Raw genomic sequence first — 27,369 nt, forward strand, 5'->3', positions numbered from 1 at the left:
TTAATTTCTCACACTATCTTGCTCAATTCCTTTAGGAATTATCATATCCTGGGAACAAGGAACACTCAATGGATCACTCCAGGAATTAGAATCCAAAAGCGGGGCTGTATCTGCTGGCTGATCTAATGCTTGTCTTGTATGGGTAGGGAGTGAAAGATTTTTCTTGTAGAACATACTTCCCACATGCTGAGATACCTTTGAAGATGAAATAATTATAGTAATTAAGACTGTGAATTCTTTCAATAACCCAGCATTAAACACAGATGGCAGGGAGGCTGAGGTAATTTCAGGCATAGAGCATCTATATATTGTGGGGGGTCACAATTCTAGGACGTGGTGGGCTTTTGCTTTATCTCAGAATCATACAGCTGTGAAAACCAGGTATCAAGGTAGCTCTAACTTTCCAATTCCCCTTGCAGGCCTGGGAGTTGCTCTGGGTGAGTCAGTGAGTGAGTGGGGAGTGAATGTGAAGGCCTAGGGCATCACCATACACTGCTGTAGACTTTATACACACTGTAAAAAGACTACACTAAATTTATAAAAATTTTTTCTTTCTTCACGAACAAATTAACCTTAGCTTGCTGTAACTTTTTTACTTCATAAACTTTTTAGCTTTTTTAAACTTTTTGACTCTTTAATAACACTTAGCTTAAAACACAAACACATTGTACAGCTATAAAAAATATTTTCTTATTTACATCCTTATTCTATAAACTTTTTTCTATTTAAAATTTTATTCATTTATTTTTTGATTTTTAAACTTTTTTGTTGAAAACTAAGACACAAAGACACACATCAGCCTAGGCCTATGCAGGTCAGGATCAGTGACACCACTGTCTTCCACCTCCACATCTTGTCCCACTGGAAGTTCTTCGGGGGCAATAACATGCATGGAGCTGTCATCTCCTGTGATAATAGTGCCTTCTTCTGGAACACCTCCTGAAGGCCCTGCCTGAGGCAGGCTGCTTTACGGTTAACTTTTTTAAGTAGAAGGATTACACTGTAAACTAACAATACTAAGTATATACATTAGCCAGTAACATATTCGATTATTATCATTATCAAGTATAATCTACCGTACATAATTGTATGTGCTAGATTTCTATATGACTGGCAGCTCACTAGGTTTGTTTACACAAGCATCACCACAGCTGTATAAGTAATGGGTTGTGCTATGATGCTATGACAGCTACTACATCACCAGGTGATAGGAATCTTTCAGTTCCATTATAATCTTATGAGACCACTGTTGTATGAGCAATCTGTTGTTGACCTAAATGTCATTATGCAGCACATAACTGTATATCTGAATTCCCAAATCCCAGTAATTTTTTCTTTGTCCACCCCTCTCCTTATGTGCCCAGTTCAGACCCACCTAAGTTTCTGTTCTGGAGGGTGGGTTTCCTTCTCCTTGGCCATGCTCCTCATAATGGGGTTTTGCCCTTGATCCCCATTTTGGAGGTTCAGACTTGTTACCTTATCCACTGAAAAAGTCTTGCATACTCACTTTCTGGGGCTTCCAGATGTTACTTAGTTCCTTCCAATTCTGCTACTTCAGCTGGGCCCCTGGAAGTTCCCCATCCCAAGGACTCTACTGCTATCCTGTTTGGTTGAAATCTGCCACCAGCTGGGCCTTCCCCCCAGCTTCTGTGGAACCCCCATCTTGTTAGGCTGGCAGGTGGCATGTGGGGCATAAAAGCTCAGCTGAGCTTCCTACAGGCATGCATATGTATTGGATGGGAGCACCAAAAATGAGCGATAAATCAAAGCCAAAGAAAATTTGATTTGAGAAAAAAATCATGAAATGTCATCTTAAGTATGCCAAGAGATATAATATTCTCACTAAAGAAAAATAAATCATTTAAAAAATTAATACCAACCACATTGTACCAATGTTAATCTCTCAGTTTTGACAAACGTATTATGCTGTGAAAACATTAACATTAGGAAAAACTGGGTGAACTTTCCATACTATCTTTGCAACTTTTCTGTATCTAAAATTATTCCAAAATAAAAAGTTGAAAAAAAGAATGCCAGTAGAAACATTAAAGTATTTACATTAAAAATAAAGAACAACTTTACCCTAAAAATTTGGTTTTTGAAGGACATTCTGGTCCTGGCATAAACATTTATTGTAAATAGGTGCAGTCCCATATAAATTCTGGAACAAATTAGTTGCTGCTTTATGATTTCACTTTTAGGAAGCTCATTCTTTCAACAAATAATTATTGGCCTGTTATGGGTCTTGCATGTTCTAAGGATACATCAGCCTACAAAACGGGTAAAGATCTCTTCTCTCATGGAGCTGACAATCTAGTGGGGCCAGGGAAAATCTACAATAAACAATGAACAGAACAATTAAGTCAATTACATCGTATGATTGAAGGTGCTAGGTGTCATGGGGGGAAAAGGGGAGCAGGAAAAGGGCTGTCAGGAATGTGTGTAGCAGCTGGGGAGCGTGCAATTTTGAATAGGGTTATCAGAGCAAGCCTCACTGAGAAGGTGTACCTGAGCAACAGCCAAGGCAATGAGGGAGCAAAACATGAGGACATGGGGGAAGAGCACTCCAGGCAGAGCGAACAGCCCGTGGAAAGGCCTGCAGACAAAGCATGCCCAGAGTGTTCAAGGAGCAACCAGGGGCGAGTGAGAGCAGCAGCATTACTGAGGGGGAAAAGAGTAGATGGTGAGTTCTGGAAGGTAAGGGTGGTGGTTGGGAGGAGCACAAAAGATATAGACCTTTGGCTTTGACTCTGAATTGATGGGGAATTACTGCAGGGTTTTGAGCAGAAGAGTGACATATCTGCCTTATGTGTTAAAAGGACCACTTTTTACTGTTTTGTGAATCCACCCTGGACAGGCCGGGGCAGGAGCAGGGAGAACAGCTGGAAGGCGAATGCTGTCACCCAGTGAGCGATGATGGTGCCGGGACCAGGAGGGAGCAGCGGAGCTGGCGAGAAGAGGCACGCTGGGGCCAGCTTGCTCCAGCTCGCAAGAGCCAATTATTAAATTTTTAGGACATTTGCAAGCCATTATTAAAAATTAAATCAAATTAACTTATAATTGAATTATAGGGAAAACAAAAGTTACAATAATAAATGCTCACAGCTCATCACTTCTTGTTTTTACCTAATGATTTTACTATTTTTATTATTACCTCTGCCCTTCAGGTTATTTTCATCTGTTGTGTCTGAGATACAATACGCCCATGTGTCTGCTGAAAATACGCTAAAATGGGTGCTGGTGTGCATCTCTTCCCAGTGCTGTCTTCAGTGACATTCAGAGTTTGTCAGCCACAGTGGGAGTAATTTATACCCCAAAAAGGTGTAAATGCTACAAATCAAGGTTCATTTTGTTTTTAAAGAGACCTAGTTGTTAAACATTTACCAGCACACCCCTGCCTGCTGGCTTGCCAACTACGCGTATGAATGTGGTACACCCCATTCAATGTTACTGGATTCCCTCATTTCCATCATGTCCCCAACCACAGAGGAGGAAAAGCTTAATAGAGCGGTTAAATGGTATTACTTATATCATAACAGGATAAAAGTAACATATTTCTCTTAAGCTTCACGCCATTAATACATATTTAGTTATGTAAAATCACCATACCTGTGATTGAATTTTTAGTGCCGGCCCTAGTTTTAATCCCATAGTGCCTCGAAGATGCTCTTCTGTGAGTAATGGCAAAGTTTCTCCATCAATTGCATGATCTTTAAATACCTTAATAAACACAAAAGGTGTTAATTTTGTCCAAATGTCTTTTAAAAAAAAAAGTTCTTGTTTTATATATAGATAAAAGTTTTGGAGGATACATTAAGCCTGAGGATGGCAGAAAGATTTATAAAACTGCTTTTTAGTTGCTCTCCTTTCTGTGCTCCAAGGGTACATTGTGCTCTTTAATAACCCTTGGAGTAGAGTGTAATTCTCTGTTTATGGAACTCAACTCCAACCTCAAATAGTTATTCTTTGAGGCAGAGTCCATGCCTCATTTACCAATGCAGCCCTAGCGCGGTGGCTGGTATATGGTAGAAGATGCGAAATAAACATTGCTGGATCCATCAATGAATGAAAAAATACTCTGAGAAGAGGAATGTGGGTAAAACCCATTACAGACAAGTTTCATCGCTCACATTTACAGATGTAGTGTCCTCTGTCCGCTGCCTTCGGCATATGGTGCAGAGAGGACAGGAAGTGCAGGTGAGAGCTGCCACCGCTGGGCCTTTGCAGCAGGGCCACTTTTGTTCTGACTCTGTAGTGGATGTGGCCATGCCTTCCACGACAGAGTCAGAAGAGCCAGGCAGGCTCTGGGTGGACAAAGAGTCCAGGCAGATAAAGAGATGGATACAAAAAACTAGACAGATTGATAGGACCGTAATTTCATGATCTCCAGCTTCAACTTGCCTAGCAATCCTTCTGTGTTCACTCATGAGATTTCTCTCCCATCTGTTTCAAGCTTTCCCCATCCTCCTCAAATTTTAGACTCTAAGGAGTCCTCCCATTTTCAGCAGATCATATAGCTTTTTAATTTAAAAAAAAAAAAAGAAAAGAAAAATAAAGAAACCAGTAGATAAGAACTCCTCTAATTCTGGCCAATAAACCTAAAAACTTGTATCTTCTCTCACTGCCCTGGTACAATGGAAGAGGGGCCCCTCCGCTGTTTATTTATTTGTTTATTTTATTTATTTATTTTTGTGACAGAGTCTCGCTCTGTTGCCCAGGCTGAGTGCCGTGGCATCAGCCTAGCTCACAGAAACCTCAAACTCCTGGGCTTAAGTGATCCTACCTCCTCAGCCTCCTGGCTAGCTGGGACTACAGGCACGCACCACCATGCTTGGCTAATTTTTTCCATTTTTAGTTGTTTGGCTAATTTCTTTCTATTTTTAGTAGAGACGGGGTCTCGCTCTTGCTCAGGCTGGTCTCAAACTCCTGAGCTCAAGCGATCCTCCCGCCTCGGCCTCCCAGAGTGCTAGGATTACAGGTGTGAGCCACCGCGCCCCGCCCCCTCTGCTGTACCTCTCCAGGTACGCTGTGGGTCCTCGCCCCTCCACGTCACGGCCTCGCTCGATGGATGACCCCCTCTTTTGTCTCCCACCTCTCCTCTTCCACTGGCTCTTTCCCACTGGCATTTAAGTAAGTCTCCACCATCATTAAACAAGCAATAATAATGCAAGTATACAAACTCCATCTCTAGATACTGCCTTGTGTCTCTCATTCCCTTCACAGCCAGATTTCTCAGAAGGGTTTAGATGCTCCCAGCTTTCATATTCTCACTTTCCAGTCATTCTTCAGTCTCAAGCAGTCTGAGTTCTGCCCCCACCATTCCATCCAACCTGGTGACTCCGTTGTACCAAACACGTGGACATTTTTCAGTCCTCTTATTTCTGAAGTCCCTGGCTGCATTTGACATTGTTGACCGCGCTTTCCTGAACAATGCTCTTCGCTTGTTGCCATGAGGCTACTCCCTCCTGGGTGCTCCCCTGCCCTCTCCCTCAAGGTCACCTTTCCTGGCTCCTACTTCTGTGTCAGTCCTTACGTGTTTGGTTTCTGACCCTGGCCCTCCTTGTCTCCCTTGTTCATTTCAGCCTCTCGCTTGCCTTTAATGACTGTTTCTGTATGCTGGAGGCTCCCTTATATGTGTCTTTAACTTAGAAGCTAATTCATGCCAAATCTACCTCTTAGGTAGGAATTCACGCCCCCACTGCTCCTACCCTGGATGAGGCTCCATTATTGCTAATCTGAGGCGACTTCCCTTCTGGTCTTGTCCCCTTCAAGCTATTTTCATAAAAGCAACCCGAGTGACCTTTCTGAATCATAAAGCTAATCATGCCACTTCTGCTTAAAACTTCCACTGCCTTTAGGATAAAGTCACAATCCTATACTGGGTCTTCTAGGCTCTTGTGACCTGGCCCCTTCTACCTCTCCCATCTTGCTGTTCTTACCTCTCCCACCTTGGCCCTGGCCCCCTGTGTCACTGGAAACTGCTCTCTAAGCAGCCGCACTAAGTTCTCTCTGGCTTCTGGCCCTCCCTTGGAAATTCCTCCTTTACCTCCCTCCTGCCTCCCCTCCCCTCCTCACTTTCAGGTCTCACTTTAGAAGCCTCTTCCTTTAGGAGGCTACGAGTCCCTCCTGTGTGTTCCTACCGTGCCTCATACCCCACCGGGAGCACACTCACACTGAGGTGGGGCGGCTCACTGGTCTCCTGGACCACGAGCTCCACGACAAGAGGAAACACATTGGCTTGTTTCCACTGTGTGTTCCACGTCTCAGGACTAGCTGAAAGATAGGGTATTCTTGGAAAGCTTCCTGTTCCAGGAAGAGCCTTGTGTTCTAATAGATTTTGTAATTTGCAAACTAAATTTATTAATTATTTCTTTTCTTATTTTAAGCAAATCACAGAAAATGGCTAATATTAACTTCATTTGGGCCAAAGCAAAAAGGCTGGCAGTTTGAGCTGGTCTGCGTAGCCTTATCTTGGGGGAATGTATGATTTCTCTTAGGTGTTTTTGAAATATCAAAACAGCATAAGGATCTCTATTACCATCTTTAGAACTCCTAGGGGCCCAGGGATCCTTGGCTGGAAACTGTATGGCTTAGTATCCTCCATATAGAGTAATTATAATGACAAAGACAGGTTTGAAGTCACATACACATTTTTTAAGTACTTACTTTTTTAGCTGACTTGATGCTCAGTTTTACTCAGCTGCAAAATTGGATTTAATATCTTTTTTGCAGAATGATGGTTTAAATTATATTTAAAAGATGATCTAAATGATGTGCCTAGCACAGTGCCTAGCACATGGTGCATAATACCTAAGAGTAGTGTTATTATCAGTAGTTTTTATGAATGAGAGAACCAATGTAGAAAAGGTTGAGTTGCGAGACACACAGCTTGCCAGTTAGGCAACTTAAAAAATAACAACATATAAAATAACAGTTCACGATTCTGATCTAGGATTTCCCCTGTTCTATCCCACTGCCATTCAGAAAAGGGAGTGCTGATGAACATGGTTAATTATATTTATGGTGGAAATCATACCTCATTTCTCTTTCCTTTGTAGGGTTTCCAGTGAGGGCTGAAGGGACCATCTGTGAGCCTCCAAAGGAGGAGGAACCACATGGATAAATTTTCAGACGGAGGTGGGTTGGCAGCCAGGGACTGAAATGTGCAAGGACCTGACCCTCAGTCATGGTGGATGTACTCAGAGCCTGAGGCAAGGACACAGTACACGTTCCTGTCGCTCAGATGTGCCCCTTCACTTTGGGCCATGTGTGCAATATAAATGCACACATATTTTTAGTGATTTTAGTTATTTTTAGAGAGAGAATATTTTATCTGCTAAGGATTTTGAACTAGACATTTACATAGAACAAACAAAATGGGCTATAGGGTGTCTATATGTTCCTAAACAGCTGAGCCACCAACCCTCTTTCTACATCTTTTTTAAAGAGTTCATTTGCATAGGGGCTTTGCGTATTCATTGTGGTTATTTTTTTCTGAATTTCTTTTCTACCTACAGGAGGCTAGTGGTTGGAGGTTGCTGCATAGGTACCTAAGGCAGAGGTGAGGAATGAGACGACAGAGGGAAGATGGTGGGTATAACCCCGACTGGTCCCAGGGGCTTGGTCCGACCTGTTTAAAGAGAGGCTGTGAGTAAAACCTGTGGGACATTTTAGACAAGGGTCCTCGTGAGACTTGTGCACAAGAAGTGCTGCTTTAGGGCTACTGCACCTGGGTAGGGGGTGTCTTCCCATTTCTGCACAAAATAACATCGCAGAGCAGAGCAGACGTGCACAGCAGAGCAGTGGCACGTTTCAATTGATGACACCTACAGTCACTTGGAGGGGGTAGACTTTAATGAGGACACAAAAGCAGGACTTAATCCTAAACACATTTGAGAAACACCTAGAAACCACTGGTACCACTTCTTGGGGTGTGGAAGCGGCACTGACATCTGTTAGTGAGAGATAATGAGTCAGCAAAGTTTGGAGTATTCATGTTGATGTGACTTCTAAGTACCCAAAACGGGACATTTGGGATTATCAGGTATGAAATGCATGTAGCATTATTTATTGCATGATCAATTATTATAAACTACATTTTTATGTCTATGGATCACTGACTGATTAAAAATAATCAGAGTTCAAACAAACTCAACCTATCAGAAGTCAGCAATCACATGCCCATTTTACAAGGGGTTGCTAGTTTCTGGTGGTTATCAGAATTTAGTAACTTCCTTGTACCAGTGGTTGATGTGGCACTTGATAAGTGGTATAGATAAATTTTAAAAGTGACTTAGGCATGACTAATGACTAATAATAAAATAATAGGGTTATATTCATTGAACAGGACAATTTTTTATCAGATTATGTAAAAACACAAAAACGGGTGACTTGAAAAATACAATTTGCCTCATAAGTAACCTGAGGCTCTGTTTTCTTTAGGATATAATAATGGAATTAGTATTTATTGAATACTGACAAGGTGCCAGGCACTCTTTAATGCTCACAACAGTCCCTTGAAAATGTATTATTGCTATTATCCCCATTTTACAGATGAAACAACTCAGGCACAGAAAAGAGAGGCAACTTGTCCTAGGTCTCGCATCCAGAAAATAGAAAAGCCAGGATTTGAATTTGTACTTTCTGGCTTCAAAAGCCATACTCTTAGTTACTACTCTATATAGCTTTCCTATAAGTCCCATACACAGAACCAAAACAATAATAATAAAAAGAAAAAAATAAAAATAATTAACAACAGCACCCTATAGGAAAATATTTCACAAAACTGAGATCTGAAAAAAATCAGTTCTAGCATTAGTTAATTATGATGCCATTAAACCACAATGTTCTTGTCTTGCTTTCTTTTCCTTTAACATATAAACCAAAGACAATGATACTAGATTTAGTAGACATTTTGTTGCTTAGAATTATTATTAAACCACTCAAAAAAGTAAACTATATGCATGAAAATGTAGCATTGACATAAACTTCTAAAACTTACCAACCCATGACTTTTGTCACCAACTTTCTCATATGAGTGAGGCTAGTTTCTTGCTAACTGTCCTGACATTTTATAATTCTAAAAAATAGTATCTACCTACCAGATTGAATTATATGTGTGTGCATTTTTTATATTGTCCCAGCATAAATACAGAATTTAAAAATAATTAATTTCCTACTTTTCAGGTCTATTGGTTTCTTGTCCTTTTTAAAATAAAGTATATATTTCTGTTATTTATCAGGAGCAGTCTAAAACTCCTAATACACAAGTATGCATTCCAAAAATGTTTGCTATATAGATGAGTAGGGAATGTAGTAGACATTTCTCATTCTTTTTGGATATTTAGCCTCTGAACTTCCTTCTAATTTTGGGAGAATTCCCACTTTTTAGGAGTCTTGGTGGGACAGAAACTAAAGCCAGATATTGGCTCTCCCCACTTCCCCTGATGCTGGAGTGACCCAAGCTCTACCAGTCAGAGGCACCTGTCCCAGGGGAGACTGGCATAGAAAAGGGAGGGTGGTAGGAATCCTCTCTAGGGTAAAAATGTAAGTTTGACAGAACTCATTATATAGGAAATATATTTCAAACAGTCTTACTTTTAAGAAAATACTTCAATATTAAGTCACCTGAGCATAGTCTGAACAACCTGGAAGGCCACTAATGAAGCTGTGCACGTCATCCACAGTCCATTTCTGAATATCTTCGTCCAAAGAAAGATTTCCCCCAGCTGTAACCAGTGCATGTGTTCCTTCAAAATAGAAAGCAAATTATTTTGTGGTATAACATTTCCAAGGAAGAGCGGAAGCTTAGAGCTGAAAGGATCTTTAATGATAGCATTATTTTAGGTATACAAAGAAGTTCTAGATTTAAGTCTCCAGATTAATGCTACTATGTTCTATGATATTATGTGATTATCATGCTCTCTAGGTGAGGCATGAATATATCTTTACCAAAATGGCAAACTAACACTTTGTAGGAAAGCAGTTGATCTGGTGGCTATATTACGCACACCCCACAATCCCTATGTTTTAAAATATTTTTATCTAATGAAATTCTATAAAACTATTCAGTATGTGTTTTCCGGGGGGTAGCACATTAATACTTACAGATTAGAAGGTATTACAACAGTAGTGGACACTTAAGATAATGCTTCTGTTTAATTGCCTATTTTTTCCCTACACTTAGATACAGGGAAGATAGAATTCTACCTTTTAAGCAAGAAGCTTCTCTATTTTGTGCTGAAGAAGTTAACAGTAAATTAAATTAAAATTTTAGTTTAAAATTCTGGTAGATTTTCCCCAAATTCCTGACACTTGCCTGCCCAGCCTTTGTTGCAAATTCTCCATATAGCAATACGTAAACAAGACTAGTTTCACTCATATGGCTTATTGGAACTGATGTAATAAAGTGACTTCAAGAAGAGGTAATTCTAAACAGGACTAAGAAAAAGAAGCCTAAAGAGAGGCATGATGGTTACAGATCACTTTGTAATAACTAAGGATTTGACAACCTGTGGTTAACGAGGATCTGCCACTGGCCCCTGCACACCCACCTGGCAGGGATGATTGAGGGAGTGGAGGGCAAATCCCACTGTTTTCACCGCAGTCTGCAAACACGTGTTCTGAAGCCTCTTTCTCACCATCCCAGGTCTTTGTCTCCAGGGGAGCAGTGTGAGATCCCCAGGGTTTTCTATAGGCGGGCTCGAACTCGCCACAGGGGTCGGGAAGGGCTATACTTGGCTTCTCATTGGTTTCAATTGACTTCAGATCGTCGTCACATGCTTCAATTTCTGGGTCTTTTGCATACTGATCCTCTTCATAGGGAAATGCATGAGTCTGGCTTAGGAGTTTTTTTTCTGTTTGACTTTTGGAACTCTCAGTATCACTGTCCAGAACTTTCTGATTCCCTGTACCTTTCCTGAGTCGACGACATTTCTGTCCCCAGCTCTCGGTAAAGTGTGGTCCAGTGGCCACTAGCATGGGGTTTCCCTGCAGGTTTCTGAGGGCGCTCCTGTGGAAGTGCAGGTCACTGGCAGGGAGCATGCCTCTGGCATGGTAGGCGGCTGGGCCCGCGGGGACACTGGAACCGTAGAGGAATGGCACCCCCAGGCCCGCTAGGCCTTTGGGATTAACTTTTTCCATTCTCCTTTGCTGGTAGATAGCATACATTTCCATTTCTGTCCTAAAAACAAAACAATATATCTTAGGCATCCTAAGAAAACCATTAGAAATATAATTTAACGTCCCCTTGCTTTCCCCAAAGTAGCACCTCTGCTTCTCCTGTGTCCTCTCACTGTTTATCTGAATTTTGTCCACTGGATACACGAATCCCCCACAAAGCCACTGGGAAGGAACATAGAGTAAGATCTGAAGGTGAGGGGTTTGCCTGAGTCTCACAATGGAAGCCCACGGCCAGTCTGTAGAACGTAATCTCTAACAGGGCAAATGTCACAGGGAGGGGAGTTTCACAGCACAGGGAGGTTCTTGCCAGAGATTAACTCTCAAAAAAGAACCTAAAGTACTGGGAAGAGGTTTTTACCACATTAACTGCCATGAGAGTTGTATTTAACTCACTCTAGTTTTGACCCCAGAGCCACATGAAGCATATATAAAATCTTACCTGTTGATGTTCTTATTGTTACAATTAATATTGACAATTTAATTCCAAAAACATGGAGTAAATGAATAGAAGTCAATACATTTCATTTTTCTGTTTATGTTTACCTTTACATTACACTTGAAGTTTTTATTCTATTTTCGTAATAAAACACTGTGGCCCCAAGGAAAAGTTTCTGTTTTGTGTGGCAGTCAATTGTGTTAAACTCTGCAGAACAACCTTAGTGGGACTCGAGAAAGGCAGTTAGGTAACGCGAGTCTCGGTGTTTATAAATCAACGCAAGCAGCTGGCAGAGGGGGAAGGGAAAGACTGGTTGGTGCTTTTGCTAACTTCACTTTGCTCACGGGTCATCACCTGGACCACTGAGGCTTCAGTGCTGACAAAACTGATCCTATGTCTCCTGTCACCCTGGAGCCACACTGCAGTCATTACTGCTGCGCTTTGCTTTCTCCTGGCTGCTGTAGCCGAAGGCCGCTGGGGGGCTGACATGGGGTTGGCTGAGCTCTGATGGCATACTCTGAAGTTGGGTTGGCAAATTGGCTCCTATCTTTGGGTAAAATTGAAGTCATTTAAGACAGAAACGCCAATATGAATTTCAGAGGAATCATAGCATTTAAATTATGAGACATTGATAAACTATTACAGTCTGTGGGCCAATACTACTGTGATTTCTAATCTTGCTTTTATCTTTAACCAACCATATGCAACAAACAAATGAGCAAGTGAATGAATAGTAAATAAATAAAACAACATTACTAAATTACCTGGCAGTATGATGCCTCTGAATCATTTCATTCCTTCTGGCCACTGCCTTTACGGATTCGGGTGGTAAAATGCCCCAACCTTAAAAAAAGAAAACCACCATCCCACCCCACAAACAAATTAAGAACGTGCATTTAAAAATAATAAAATATAATGATTTAAAACAGTATCTTCAAAAAACAAAAAACCCACCAGTTGAACACAATGTTGGAAACGGTTATCAGTATCTTAAAGTCACTTTGGTGATAGTATGATAAACACTAGATAATTTTTTGGTTCTTTAATTGCTGCACTCATGATTGGTGACATTTTCATGCCATATTTCAAATGGGAAAAGATGAAATGATTTGTGAACCTCTTGATCTCTTGCCTTTTTGGGTCTTTTTTATTGTATATATTAATATTTATGGGATACATTATGTTTTGGTATATGCAGACATTATGGAATGATTAAATCAAGCAAATTACCATATGCCTTACTTCACATACGTATTTTGTTTTGTGTGGTGAAAAGATTTAAAATCTACCCTCTTAGTAATTTTCAAGTATACAGTATATTAACTATGGTCATTATGCTGTACAATAGATTTCTAGAGCCTATTTCTCCTGTCTGACTAAAACTTTATACTCTTTGACCAACATCTCCCCACTTATTCCCACCTTGATCTCTTGCTTTTGAAATAAAAACCGATTATTTTTTTTACAAGAGGAATTAGTTGACCTCTCTTTTTTTAAATCACTTCTTCAGAAAGACAAATGTTGCATGTTCTTACTCATATGTGGGAGCTAAATATTAAAATAACTTATTTCATGGAGACAGAGAGTAGAATAGTGATTACCAGAGGCTGGGAAGGGTAGCAGGGAGGGGAAAACAAAGTGAAGATGGTTAATGGACGCAAAAATACAGTTAGATAGTTAGATAGAAGGAACAATATTTGATAGCACACCAAAGTGACTATAACCAGGGTATACTTTAAAATAACTAAAAGAGTGGAATTGAAATGTTCCTAACACAAAGAAATGATAAATGCCTGAGGTGATGGATACCCCAATTACCCTGCTCTCATTAATTCACATTGTATGCCTATAACCAAACATCACATGTACCCTGTACAAATATACAGCTATTATGTACCCATAATAATTAAATATAAAAAAAATTTTAAAGTGTTTCCTGATGTACTGAAATCTCAGAAAATAAATGCAATGAGGATTTAAGTGGATAAAATAAATTTATATAAAGTTCTCTGTATATATTTTTCAGTGTATTTGAGGTAAAATACTTTTTCCAGAATGATTTCAATGGAGTTGAGCAGCAATTACATCCTTTTTTGTTCATGACAACCTTCCAAAATATCTTGAAATAACAGCAGCATCACCAGATTTCAAGGTTCTATTCTTGCCTGGTAACTTCATGCTATATTGATTTTTTCCTTTCTCTGGACTCCTAATGCACTTAGAATCTATCCTGGTGCTTTTCTGACCATCTATGGTGAGGAACCAGTTTTTTCCTAATTTTCTTTTTACATTTCTATCCCATTATGGATCAATATTTTTAAAAACTATAACAAAATGAATTCCTAGGAAATTGAAATGAAAACAAGGACAAATACAAGCACAATTTAAAAATTATTAGGTTAACAGATATAAAATTACTCTGTCAAGTTGCTATAAAATTTTCCTTTTTTTTTTTTAATTTTTTTTTTGTTTGTTTGTTTGAGACAGAGTCTTGCTCTGTTGCCCTGGCTAGAGTGCAGTGGCATCATCATAGCTCACTACAACCTCCAACTCCTGGGCTCAAGAGATCCTCTTGCCTCAGTCTCCCAAGTAGCTAGGTCTACAGGTGTGCACCACCACGCCCTATTTTTTTCTGTTTTAAGCTAGGCCACCACTCCCAGCTTATTTTTTCCTTGTTTTAGTAGAGACAGGGGTCTTGCTCTTGCTCAGGCTGGACTTGAACTCCTGACCTCAAGCAATCCTCCCAGCCTTGGCCTCCCAGAATGCTAGGATTATAGGCACAAGCCACTGCACCTGGCCACTATAAAATTTTCCAAGCCCTTACTCTCCCTTATTTGTACAAACATGTCACAGAACTTCAGAGGCCTTCCTGACATCTCCACTTGGGTATCTATTAGGCATCTCAAATATAACATGAGCAAGCTGCTCCTCCTTTCTCTCTCCCTCCCCAAGAATTCTGTTCCTTTCAGTATCTTTCTCAACTCAGTGAATAGCAGCTCTATCTTTCCAATTACTGAGATCAAAATTTTTGATGTCATACTTGATACATCTCTCTTTCACCATTCATATCCAAATTGCCAGGAAATCCTATTGTTTCTACCATCAAAATAATTACAGAATCCAACCACTTCATATTATTCCTACTGTCACCATCCAAGGCCAAACCGTCATCTTTTGGCTATTCCAATAGCCCATTATTCCTAGAACTTTGATCCTATCAAGTTTCTCCCCATTTCAGCAGCCAGAATAATTCTGGTAAAATTTAAGTAAGATTCTGTCACTTCTTTGTTCAAGCTCCTCAAAGCCTTTCTACTTTTACTCAGAATAAAAGCCAGGTTCTCACTATGACCTATCAAGCCAAATATAAACTTCCCAAGCCCCATTAATTCTCAGATCTCCTCTCCTTATGTATAAGTTAAGACAAATAGTAATATTGCAATTCTTCATGTTATTCATGAATGAATAAATTAACGTTTAGATGAGTTAGTTAACTAACTTACACTTGCTTACACAGTGGTGGTACCACAATCTGAACTTAGGTAACAATCATAGAAACTACATGCATAACCACCACACAGCTCTTTCTCCAAAATTTAGCAGTAAAATGATGTCAAACTTAATGCATCCATCCAGTTCCCAGTGGCTCTACAGATGAGGACCAAACATCTATTGCTCATACCTGAGCAGACACGATTGGACAGCATATTTGGCATATTTGCATTTGGTAGGACAGAGGATCCAAATTGGGAAGGAACACAAAACTGTCTTGGATCAGTTGGAGCTACAGTGGAAGGCAATACATCTCTAGGGAAAAAAAAGATATAAAATAGGTGAAATGAGGCTGGAGTTGCATAAAATTTCCATTACTTAGACAGTAAGATTTCTTTATTGCCATATGGGATTCTTTTATTTATTTATTTTTTTTTTTTGAGACAGAGTCTCACTGTCACCCCGGGTAGAGCGCAGTGGCATCAGCATAGCTCACTGCAACCTTAAACTCCTGGGTTCAAGCGATCCTCCTACCTCAGCCTCCTAAGTAGCTGGGACTACGGGTGCACACCATGATGCCTGGCTAATTTTTCTATTTTTAGTAGAGACGGGTCTCACTCTTGCTCAGGCTGGTCTCCAACTCCTGAGCCAAAGCAATTCTCCCCCTTTGGCTTCCTAGAGTGCTAGGATTACAGGCGTGAGCCACCGTGCCGGCTGTCGCCATATGGGATTCTATCATCTTTTCCCAAAATGAAGTAGAAAAGTCCTGCACTCTATAGGTTTAAGTTGAAATATAGTAAGAAAGATTAGGAGGAAGAACTCTACTAAGGAAGGACTGACCCAGCTGACAACAAAACAGAGAAAGCAGGAAAGTTAAGTTTTAGGGATGTCTGGAAAAAAGATCTAATCAAATCAATCAAAATCTCTGATTTTTTGTGACCAAAGTTCTGCTCTGATTGCAAATTCTTTTCTCATTTAATGGACATACGTTGGTTGGGTTTGCCATCTGGAATTGATATTTGACAATCTGGGTGGACAAATTATTTATTTTGCTGAACTTCAGTGGTTTCTAGAACAACTTTGTTGTTCACAACCCATAAATAAGAATAAATAATGGGTCTTACTTTCTCCCCAGAATATCAAAATATTCTAAAGAAGGGTAGATAGGATGCTGCCAAAGTATGCAAAATTTACTTATAATTTCATTTTTATTGAAAAGAAAAAAATTGTTCTATCACAGGAAATCCAAGATACCCAACTGTTATGGACTTCATTGTTCCCCCCGCCCCCAAATTCATATGTTGAAGCCTTAACCCCCAATGTGACTATATTTGGAGATAGGGTCTTTAAGAAAGCAATTAAGATTAAATGATATTATAAGGGTGGTTTTGGTTTTGTTTTGTTTTTAGGTAGAGTCTTGCTTTGTTGCACAGGGTGGAGTGCAGTGGCATAATCATAGCTCACTGCAACCTCAAACTCCTGGGCTCAAGTGATTCTCCAGCCTCAGCCTCCTGAGTAGCTGGGATTACAGGCATGTGTCACCACACCTGGCTAATTTTAAATTTTTTTGTAGAGACAGCGTCTTGCTACATTGCTCAGGCTGGTCTCAAACTCCTGGCCTAAGTGATCCTCCTGCCTTGGCCTCCCAGAGTGCTAGGATTATAGACATGAACCACTGCTCCTGGTCTGGTGTCTTTTTAAGAAGAGGAAGAGATGTCAGATCAATTTCTCTCTCTCTCTCTGTCTCTCTCTGCAAATGCTCACTGAGGAGAGGCCATGTGAGGACACAGTGAGAAGCCATCTGTCTGCAAACCAGAAGATAGGTCTTGCCAGAAATCAACCCTTGATCTTGGACTTACAGCCTCCAGAGCTGGACAAATAAATTTCTGTTATTTAAACCATCCAGTCTGCGGTGTTTTACTGTGGCAGTCCTAGAAGACTAATACACCAATGTTTGTACCTGCACAATGCCTGTGGCATGGTAAAGTGTTCCTTAGCTATTTGCTGAGTGAGTAGGTCAAGCAGACCTCTAGGGAAAGGATGGCAGCTGTCCTGAAGGTGAGGCCAGCAGAGCACCTTGACTTGAATTACTGCACCACAGGTCACTGAAATAACATTAGGCAATAAAACAACACTGGGGTTAACAGCATTTCAAAACTTAATAATTATCCGGGTTTTTTTCTTTGAAATATTACATGGGAGAGAAATACCTGTCCACAGTTGGAGGTCCAAATGGTAAGGGAACCAGTGGGATCCTCTGCTGCCCTGAAGCTGTCAATAAAGGGTTCACGGCCACCACTGGGTTTGTCATCAACATCTCTCGCCACTGATGAAGTTCTAAAAAAACCCAGATGGACACATTAACAAATAACTCTACTTTTTGTAAACTATTTGAATTCTTCTTGAACACAATGAAAGCCCTTTGTATTTTCCCCACACTTGGGAAGACTAGCTACAACAAGCTTTTAGTTTCACAAAAACCCCAGGTATAACTGTTGAACTCAGTGTTTTATCAATATGCCCTTGGAACTTGTTGTGGAGTCCACAGGTAACACCACACCACACTGCAAGCAATAATAAAATTAAACCAGCCTTGCAAGATTCCAGAAATACCAACTTCCTTTCTTACAGCTTATTTTGATTCTTATATTTCCAGAGGGACAAATGCATTAATTCTCCCATATGTTCAATCTTTGGAAAATATTTCTATTTAGTTGATAAGATTAAAACAGAAAATGAAGGGGGAAAATCTTCTTACTGGCTAAAAATATATCTAATTAGAGTGGTTACAGGCTGACTGCATGAGACTGTGCTTAATTAGAACAAGTGACCGAATTATATCCAAGCTTACATAAACACAAGTATTCTTATGCATTATCTTCAGAACCTAGTAGATAGAAAAAGGGACTGTTGTTAAAGGGATAATATTTGCTTTACATTTTCCTGTTAACTATTAATAGCCTTTGAATAATTTTAAATATTAAACATGTATTAGTCAAACAGGTCATTTTAGCTTCTCCTTCATCCTCAATCATCACTTTTTTTAAAAAAAGAATCTGAGATACCTACAACTGTGTTTGATGAAAAGAAAATTAGAAAGGAAATGTTCTGCATTTCAAAGTCGTGATCTTTCTTTCCTTCTTTCTTTTCTCCTTCCTTGTGTGTATATTTGATGTAATTTTTAAAATAGTTAATTCCTTCATATGGTTCAAAAGGTAAAGATTTAGTGTTATTTAAATATGGAGTCACTTCTTTAGCTTCTTTTTCAGAGCTAACCCTGCAGATCAAATTGGAAATTCAGGTCCATGGGTCACCTAACATTGGCTTTTGCCATTTATACATATAAATGGCAAATATACACACACACACACACACACACACACACACATTAAGTTCTCTATCTCCATTTATTTTCACTGTGTATGTGTCAGGTCAGTGTAATTTCCTCTCTGATAGTGGCCTCAGAGAGGTTAGTGACCACGGCACAGTCAGGATTAGAACCTGTAAGCCATGGAGAATGCCAACAAAGGATACAGGCTGGGTCAGATGTGGGCTGGACTCGTGACTCTGGCGAGGACACTGCCCCACAGCTTGAAATCTCAGGTGCTCCGTGTGAGATTTGGTGCACAGCCACCTTCTCCCCCAGACCACTGTACAACAAAGCAATGTGGGACACAACTTGGTGTTTCATTTTGAAAAATTGTTGAAATTTGATTTATGTCATGAATTGATGGTCTCTAGCACAAGTTTGAACTGACTCATAAGTGAGAGAGAATTTTTGAAGTTATAAAATGTAGTGCTATAGGCACTATGTTGTACAGTTTTATTCATCTAGCATAAAAGAAACTTTATACCCACTGAACAGCAACTCCCCACTTCCCCCACCCCCCAGTCTCTGGCAACCACTATTACATTCTTTGCCTCTATGAATTTGACTATTTTAGATACCTCGTGGGAGTGGAATCATGCAGTATTTGTCCTGCTGTAACTGGCTTTTTCACTTAGCATAATGTCCTCCAGGTTTATCTACTGTGCACTTCAAAATTTGTTAATAGAATAGATCTCATGTTAAGTGTTCTTACCACAAAAACAAACAAACAAAAACAAAGGGACACAGGAAACATTGGGATGCATTGGATGTGTCTATCACGTTGCTTGTGGTAGTGGTTTCATGGGTGCATGCACATGCCCAAATTCGTCAATTTGTACACATTAAAGATGTGCAGTTCTTTTATATCAATTATTCCTCAATAAGGCTGTTTAAAAAATACAATGCTCTGCTTGCATTCTATGTATTGTCAGAGCCAAGTCAGAGAGAAGGAGAAGAAAAGGAAAAGGAAAAAAGGGAGACGAGCAAGAATTGCTTAGAAGGGAGAGAACTGCTTGTCTTCCTCAGCCATGTCACCTTTGCAAAAAGCCATGCAGATGAGACTGTCTTACTTTGGGATCCCCAATAGTTTATTTGGGAGATGGTCCTAGGAAGCCCTAGGAATAGGGAAGTAAAACCCGAAAGGAAAAAGCCAGTAAGGGGAGAGTTAATGTGCAGGTTGTCACTGTGGGCAACTGGTGCTCAACCCTCTAAGCTGAGGGACCCTCTAAGAAACCTTGTGGTACACGCCTCAGAAGTGTCCTCATGAAGGACAAAGAGTTGGCCATTTACGCATTGATATCTGTTGGCCATTGGTGGTGGGCACAATTCTCCATCGCATCTGGGTCATGCTTGAGCTAGACACAGCAAGTTCCTGTGGTGCAGGAGAAAATCTTCAGACTGAAAAACAGAGAGGCAGGTGCTTGAGATGGGAAAAGACCTCCCTGGTTGCAGGTAACTCAGAGGGAGGCCAGGGAGATGTAAGGTAGGGCAGCAACAGTGTCTAGTGCTATAGAGGCAACGCGGTTACCTTCTAATGTCATTCCACTAGATAATTGGCACAAATGCCTTTCTTCTGAAATACCGGGTTCACCAGGCATAGGCATGTTTCTACGAGGCTCTGTAGGGTCCATTCTCTGCAACAGCACAGCAGCATTTTTTTCACCATTAGTCACAAATTCAATGAAATAAGTGGAGACTAAGTGCTATCAGGCCAATGGGAAAGGAGGCATCAGAGACAAGTATCATCTGATTTACCATTAAAGTCATCCTGGGAACCATATTTGTTCTTAATTCCATGGTCGTTGGGTCTGCCTTTCTTTCTTTTTATAATGCTAGAAAGGTTGAACCTAATCTGTAACATTTTGTTACACTTCCAGTATGGTGGTTTATTTTTTAATCAGTCCACCAAATTTTTATCTAAAATTCAAGCTATTTCCAGTGTCTACAGAAATGTCCATATGTCATGGAAGTCCCTGGGGAGGACAATGGGTCATTGACATCTGTAATTACTGTGTGTTACAGTTCTGGGTTCCACTTGGGTTCCCTCATTTCTTTTCATCATCATATTTGTGAACTTGTATTTATTTATTTATCACTATCACATCTATTGATACCCAAATTTTCTTTAAAAAAAAAAAGCATTGCCTTGCTTCATGTTATGGCCATTATCATTTGTATGCCTCAAATTATGTATTATATATTTTTATTTTTTAGAGCAGTTTTATGTTTACCATATACTCCCCCACCCCCAACACAGCCTCCCCCATTATCAACATCCTGCACCAGAGTGTATATTTGTTACGATCAATGAGCCTACATTGATACATCATTACTACCCAAAGTCCATAGTTTACATTTGGATTCACTTTTGGTGTTGTACATTCTGTGGTTTTGACAAATATACGATGTCATGTACCCACCTGTATAGTATCATACAGAATAGTTTCACTGCCCTAAACCAAATATATATATTTTAAAGCAAATACAATCAGAGTACTTTCAAGGCAATGTTCTGACGTTAATCTGATTTTTCCCTTCATCAGCCAGGTAGATACTTAAAGCTCCAAATCTGTGTTGTTCCAGAACTACCATTTTGGGGATATGGAAGCATATGATCAACATGTGATTCTTTAAATACTAACTTTCACATTTTCAGGGTATCCACTTCTAGTTTAGACCCATGTAAACAAATTGTGAACTAAGGTCACTTTGCTATAGCAGATGAAATGCTCTTGAGTAAAAGTGCAGACTAGGATATAAATTTTAAGTTCAGAGCTTGTCTAATAATCCCAAAGTGGGCGGGTGCGGGGGTGCTCAGGTCTGCATTCAGGCTGGATTTCTCTGACCCAGAGCTCTAATCCTGGATGCCCAGCACATTAGGAGGATGAGGACCCCTTAATCTCTGTCTTCAGAGTCTTACCCTCAACAAACCCCTCCAGGCAGCACATAGACGATTTAGCCAGTGCTAATTCTGTCTCAACTGATTAGGGCAGTAGTGGTAAGACATGAACTTCGTGAACTGAAGCCCTTGCCACATCAGCACATATTTACTGAATGCTTGCCTAGCGCCCAGTAGCCAGGTGCCGGTTTGATTATATTTGTCTCTCATTGGCTGCACTATGATGGTTCATTAAAATCAGTGCAATTGAGTTTAGCAAACCCTGAATTTGAGCAATTATATATATAATGTTTGTTGCATATATGATGCATGTATCCTGGGATTGCATACATTAAAATGAATTAATTTTTAAATAACTGCTATATCTGGTAAGTTTTGTATTTGAAAAATAGATTAGTAGAATTAAACGTTTCCACAATTTTGAGAAAAATAAATACAAATTCTTAAATTAAAATTTAGGATGGAGGAAGATGTCCTTAAAGGTCTTTTATTTAAGTATAAAACAATGCTCAGTAGCTTCACATATTCACTATTCTAGGTGTCCTGTATTAATGTGAGTTCTGAAAAGAATATTAGTGCTAAAGCATAATTCACATTTCCTTAAGTATATTTTCAGTTTTTGAACTAATATATTGGAAATCTCAAAAATAGGAAGGCCAACAGAGTAGCCTAAAAGCATTTCATTATCAAATACTTTTAGCAGAAAAATATAGCTGAGAAAATAGAGATTGTGCTAATTTCTCATAGCTATAGTTAGAAGTGTAAAAAGTTTGTTTTTATATCCAATAAGAAAAAGTTTACAAAAATAATTGTACAAAATATTGTATAAAATGAAAATAATTGTACTGATATTCAAAATATATTTGTTAATTGAAATAAAGTTTAAGGTAAGATTAGATAAATACATTGGCATAAAATATTTGACTATTTCTAATTGTACATATACATCTTTCCTGGAAATATTACAAAGGAATTCTAAAATTAGCCCACGCTTTTATTTCCAGTGGATGAAGTTGTTACATTTGAGAAATCTTAAGCCCAAATGTGCATTATAGTCATTTGTACTAGGACAAATGACATTGCTACTTAAAGTTTGAGTGGCTGATGTCACCTTCAGCCCCCATTCTACATCTCCTGCAAAGCTTCTATCCATCCCTGGGTGCTAGTCTTCACGGGCTCTCTGGCTCTGAGGTGCCCTTGTGGGGCTCCCTGTATACCCCATGGCTAACTTCCCTTAGCTGTTCCCTTCTCTCTGCTCTACACTGATTCGGAATGCAGTCCATTTCCCTCAATATCCACATAAAACTGCTCACACGAGGCTGTATGTGTACATGGCTGACTCAGGTCTTGGCTAACGATTGGGCTGGGGGGAGGTGTTGTTGAACACAACTTAAAATTGGATGTTAGATTTCTCCATTGTTAAACATTATGCTGGGCAATATTAACAATTCAGGCTCTGGCTTCTTGTTATTTTTCTTGACCTTTTCTGAGATGGTACCCCAGCAACTCCCAAACAATCCTCCCACTTTGTTTTGCAGAGGCCTCTGAGCCCCTCTCCTCTGACTCCGTTCCGAGCACAACCTAAATGGGCCTTCTACCCTGGGTCTCTCCATAGCTTGCTCCTCTAACATGTCTGCCAGGGTAGAAGAGAACTGTAGAGATTTCTTTTCTACTGGTTTGGATGATGCCACTAGCACCCTGCTTTGGAAGGAAGCTAGATTTAATTTTGATTTTAAATAACAATGAGCATTTTCTCTGTTATATTAGCATAGTGTAAATGAAAATGAGTTATCATGGTAGTGTTAAGTAGTACTACCAACAAAGACAATTAATACTGAAGCACTTGGCAGTGGCCCTAAAACATATTTCACTTTTACTAAAGGCATATGCTTTCACACTTTTCTAGATGCATCTCACCATAGCACATACCTTGGAAAGTGTTGTTGAAGACAGATGGTTATGTGCAGGTTGCTTTCACTTCCTTCTTTTCACTCTGAAAGCTCATTGTCATTAGATCCAGCCATGACTTCTTGAAATGTCAAGTTCTAGGCACCATCACAAATATTGTCATGGAAAAGGATAAACCTTTGTCATAGTTAAGCAAGTAGAAATTATGTAATTTCTTTTCTATTTGGATTCAAGATAATTTATGGGTTACTACAGTTTGTACAAGTTATGTTCACTTTCTTCCAAAGATTGTGAAGCAAAGTACATTATCCATAAATTTGTACTGAGACTAAAGTGAAATTCTAGCAGTATTCATATAATTGAACTGAATATTAGGTATTTTAGTTAGACAGTTTTAAAGAAAGAGTTAAGGAATATCAGCATAGATTTTATTTCATGCTTATCATTGATTATTCCCTAATGTTTTTCCTGAAATTTTCTACTCTGTCATTTCATGGTCCATACATCATGAAAATTTTTGGAATATAGCTATCTGCAGTAATGAAAGGCCATTAAAATAATAATGTATAGTAAGTACCGCAGTAACAAACAGAGGTAGGCATTTAATCTATTTCAAGATCATAAAACACTTAACAATAAATTTATATGCAACTTTGAAGTGACTTTATCTTAAATAAATTTCCTTTAAAAAAAAACCCAGCTAAATCCAGGCAGTATTTATTTGGCAAGAGTGGTATATCATCTTTACTCTTTGCTAACTTCAGTCAAGTAAGTATTTATTAGCTGACATACTATTAGTAGAAGAGCCAATAAAATTTATAGATAAACCTAAACATTTCCTTTTAAGATAAAAATGTCCTTTTATTTTATACATGCAACATTTTACTAAGAGTAATTAGCCTCAATTTTGGACTAATCAATGTGCAGATTTGTATACTTACAACCTCTGAAAAGACTTCTTGTTTTTCACATTGCCAATGGAAGAACCATCAAAAGACCTTCTGTCCTTCAACTGCAGAAGCATCTCTGACTGCAGGTTGAAAGATACATCTGACAACTGCTTCAAAACCTGTCTTAATTAAGGTTAACCTTGCCATAAACATGCATTCAACTAGGTTGATTAGTCTTATTTCATGATAGAAACTTTGCCCTCTGATATCCTCTACAGATTGGCTAAAAGATGTTAAGCCCAAGGAAATTGCACTGCAGTGTACATAAACCTGTCTCAGAGTTTAGCCTTTAGTGTAATCTTTCCTTAGCCTTTAAGAGGCTTTGTGAGCATTCACTTAATACCACTATTCAACTTGACACAAAAGAAAAATACTATGTAAATAAGTAATTCGCTTTTCTCTGATGGAACTATAACCTATTCCATATTTACAACAGATTTTCAGTGGAAATTTTTCTTTCACAAGTAGCAAAAAAAAAAAAAAACTAAGTTATTTTCCACAGAGCTGAAAAATTTAACAAAAGAAAGAAGCTTCTAGAATTGACAACTGTACTTTAATTCTCATAGACAGTGATATAACCCTTCATAGCCTATGTGAAAGCTGTGATCTACATAAAAGGGAAAATGGAATTTTGAAAATGTGGTCTATTTTATTTATTAGAAAAACATTTGTAGCTTGTAAAAGAACATCCATGTTTTTTGATTTCTAGTAATTTGTAAGTGGAAAGTACCAAATAAGAATTTAATATAAAAAATGAAAGTTGTGTTGTAAGTAATGCCTTCGGCTTTTGGTTCAAAGATAACATACTCCTTTGTTGACACGTTTTTATCATTGACTGTTGATACACATTATAAGAAGGTCATTGTTCATAAAGCAGTGGTCAACAGCAGGTACTTAAATGGCTAACAGACTCAGTCAAGTCCCAGCCGCACCATTTATTAGCATAATGACCTGACCAAGTTACCCAACTTCTCTGAGCCTCAGTTTCCTCATTTCAGAAGAGCCTCATAGAGTTTTTTTGCGAAGTGAAGACAACAATGCTGAAAAAGTGCTTGGATGGTTCCCATTAAATGTTAGCTATTATGTCCAATAACTTCAGTACATAGAGTCTTCTGTTGAGGATCCAGGGGAAAAAATATTCTCAGCCTATAGTACTAGGGATAATTGGTCTTTTTCCTGAAAAATAAGATCAAAATAAAATCTCAGGAATCATGTAACTAGTGTGTTGCATTCTTTGCATTGGCTAGTAGGAAGCTCAGGGCCAAAGGTGTGGCCTGCCTTTAGGCACACATTTTAAAACCAGAAATTATGTATGGCTTCATCTTATTTTTCCTAACATTATTTTCCCTTTGCCTTGATTTATTTTTTTACTGAACTGTCTTTCTTGTTGTATTGTATTTATATTTTTAAGTTTCTTCTAATATATTTATTAGCATTTATTAATGTATTTTTTTAGTCACTCTGATAGTTCTCAAATTAGAAGAGCTTGTGTCTGAAAGACTTGCTTATACATTGTTCAATAGAAACTTTTAAATGCATTATTTTCATACAAGCAACATCGTAAAGGGTAATGAGGTTCTTGGCCAGCCCATAAGCACCCATCTAACAGTGGAACAGGAGTACTCATTCCAGTATACAGCCACCATTTATAATTTCTGTTTCTCTGGAAAATGTTGATCTGGGACATTTTCTCTGGAAAATGTCAATCGGATTCATGAATGCCACATTTTTTTTTTTCCTGATTCAGCCCTGGATGAGTTCCCAAGGTCCCCACTGGCAGTTGTTTTCTCTTCCTCCCTGTGCCAGCCCCTGTTACAAGAGTGCTGTTGGGACTATGTTAAGGAAGGAACTCTGGCAGGTAAAATGGGGGAAGTAGGAGAAAGAGTGGCTTCCAGAGAGTCTGAGGCTCCGAATGGAAATGGGAGAGGAGAGGTAGGAGCTTTTGGAATTCAGTTAGTACACACCAGTCTGGCTACACTGATTGTTAAAATACTGAAATTCTCCCACTCTGGTTGGAAAATAGCCACTGCCTTGAGCCCTCAAGTGCTCCCCGCCCTTTGCCCCTGGACACCCCCTCCACACAGGACAGCGTCTAAAGGCATAGCTCCTAACACAGCTGGGGCGGGCAGGTGGAACTGCTCAGTCCTGGCGGTGGCCGCTGCGGAACGAGAGAGATCACGGTGGAGAAGCGGGTTCTCCGCAAGTGATGACTGATTGCCAAAAGACAGGGAAAGGGGGGCTCTCAGGGCCTGGCTATTTGGGGAATAGCTGGACGAAGCTCCACAGGAAAGGGTGAGGATAAGCCACCAGCAATGGCCGTGGGGATTATCTGTTACTCATTCAGGAGTGTTATAAATTTGCTCTGTATGCTCAGGACAAAGAAAAGCCTCTTTATTTTCCTGCAGCTGGTCTAGTATCCCTCAGAAGTCCTACTCACGGGATAAGAGGTGTGAAAGCTACATTTAGTCCAATCTGGTAAATTCAAACCTAACCGGTAATGTAAAGAGACAGCATTTCTCAGGTACTTAGTCTCTTCCGAGATGAAATAGTCTCCTTGGGAATTTTTCTCCATCTCCTCTTCTTTCCCAAGCTGACTTGTGAGATGGGGGGAGAACTTGCAGTGTCCTTGGGACGGGACCATGGGGATGGGGCCATGGGGATGGGCGTCGGAGAGTGTCGAGGGCCCAGGCACTCACTGCCTTCTGGCTCTCCTGATGCTGCCTCCGGCCGGAGCCTCTGGCTTCTGGTGTGGACATCGCCACACGGTCTGCTAGCCAGGAGGTCCTCCCTGCTGCCCCAGAGTCATGTTGCCCCCTGTTGTGTCAGGGACATAGTAGGGCCCCTGAGGTCTGGCCTGTTTATCTCCTGGCTTACATGGTCCTCACTGTACCCTTGACCCCAGGGTTATTTAGCCCTGGCTTTGGTGGCCCACACTAGCGAGCTTCCCAGACAGAGCATCTTCTATATTGCTCAAGGGCTTACAGGCACTTCTGGGTCCCTTGCACACCACTCAGAGTTAGCCGGGACAGTGAACTCGGCTCTGTCTGCCTGGCCTTGGCAACCCTAGGTTGCTCCAGGGAACTTGCTGGGAGGTTTTCTTCTAGGAAAGTACACGGGACATGGGGCAAGATCCCTT

General features: G+C 39.8%; 1 protein-coding gene across 1 annotated transcript; it reads right to left on the reverse strand.

The window, feature by feature from the left end:
* SAMD7 (sterile alpha motif domain containing 7) lies at positions 1-26,989 on the reverse strand. The gene is made up of 9 exons (XM_069471999.1): positions 26,930-26,989; positions 19,767-19,848; positions 17,317-17,443; positions 15,297-15,421; positions 12,382-12,460; positions 10,554-11,182; positions 9,628-9,749; positions 3,610-3,720; positions 1-195 (listed from the first exon to the last, which is right to left on the reverse strand). The coding sequence occupies exons 1-9, from the start codon at positions 26,987-26,989 to the stop codon at positions 1-3; spliced, it is 1,530 nt and encodes a 509-aa protein (XP_069328100.1).
* Positions 26,990-27,369: the final 380 nt, after the last annotated feature.

Source organism: Eulemur rufifrons, chromosome 7 (genome assembly GCF_041146395.1).
Source record: "Eulemur rufifrons isolate Redbay chromosome 7, OSU_ERuf_1, whole genome shotgun sequence".
Lineage (NCBI taxonomy): Eukaryota > Metazoa > Chordata > Mammalia > Primates > Lemuridae > Eulemur > Eulemur rufifrons.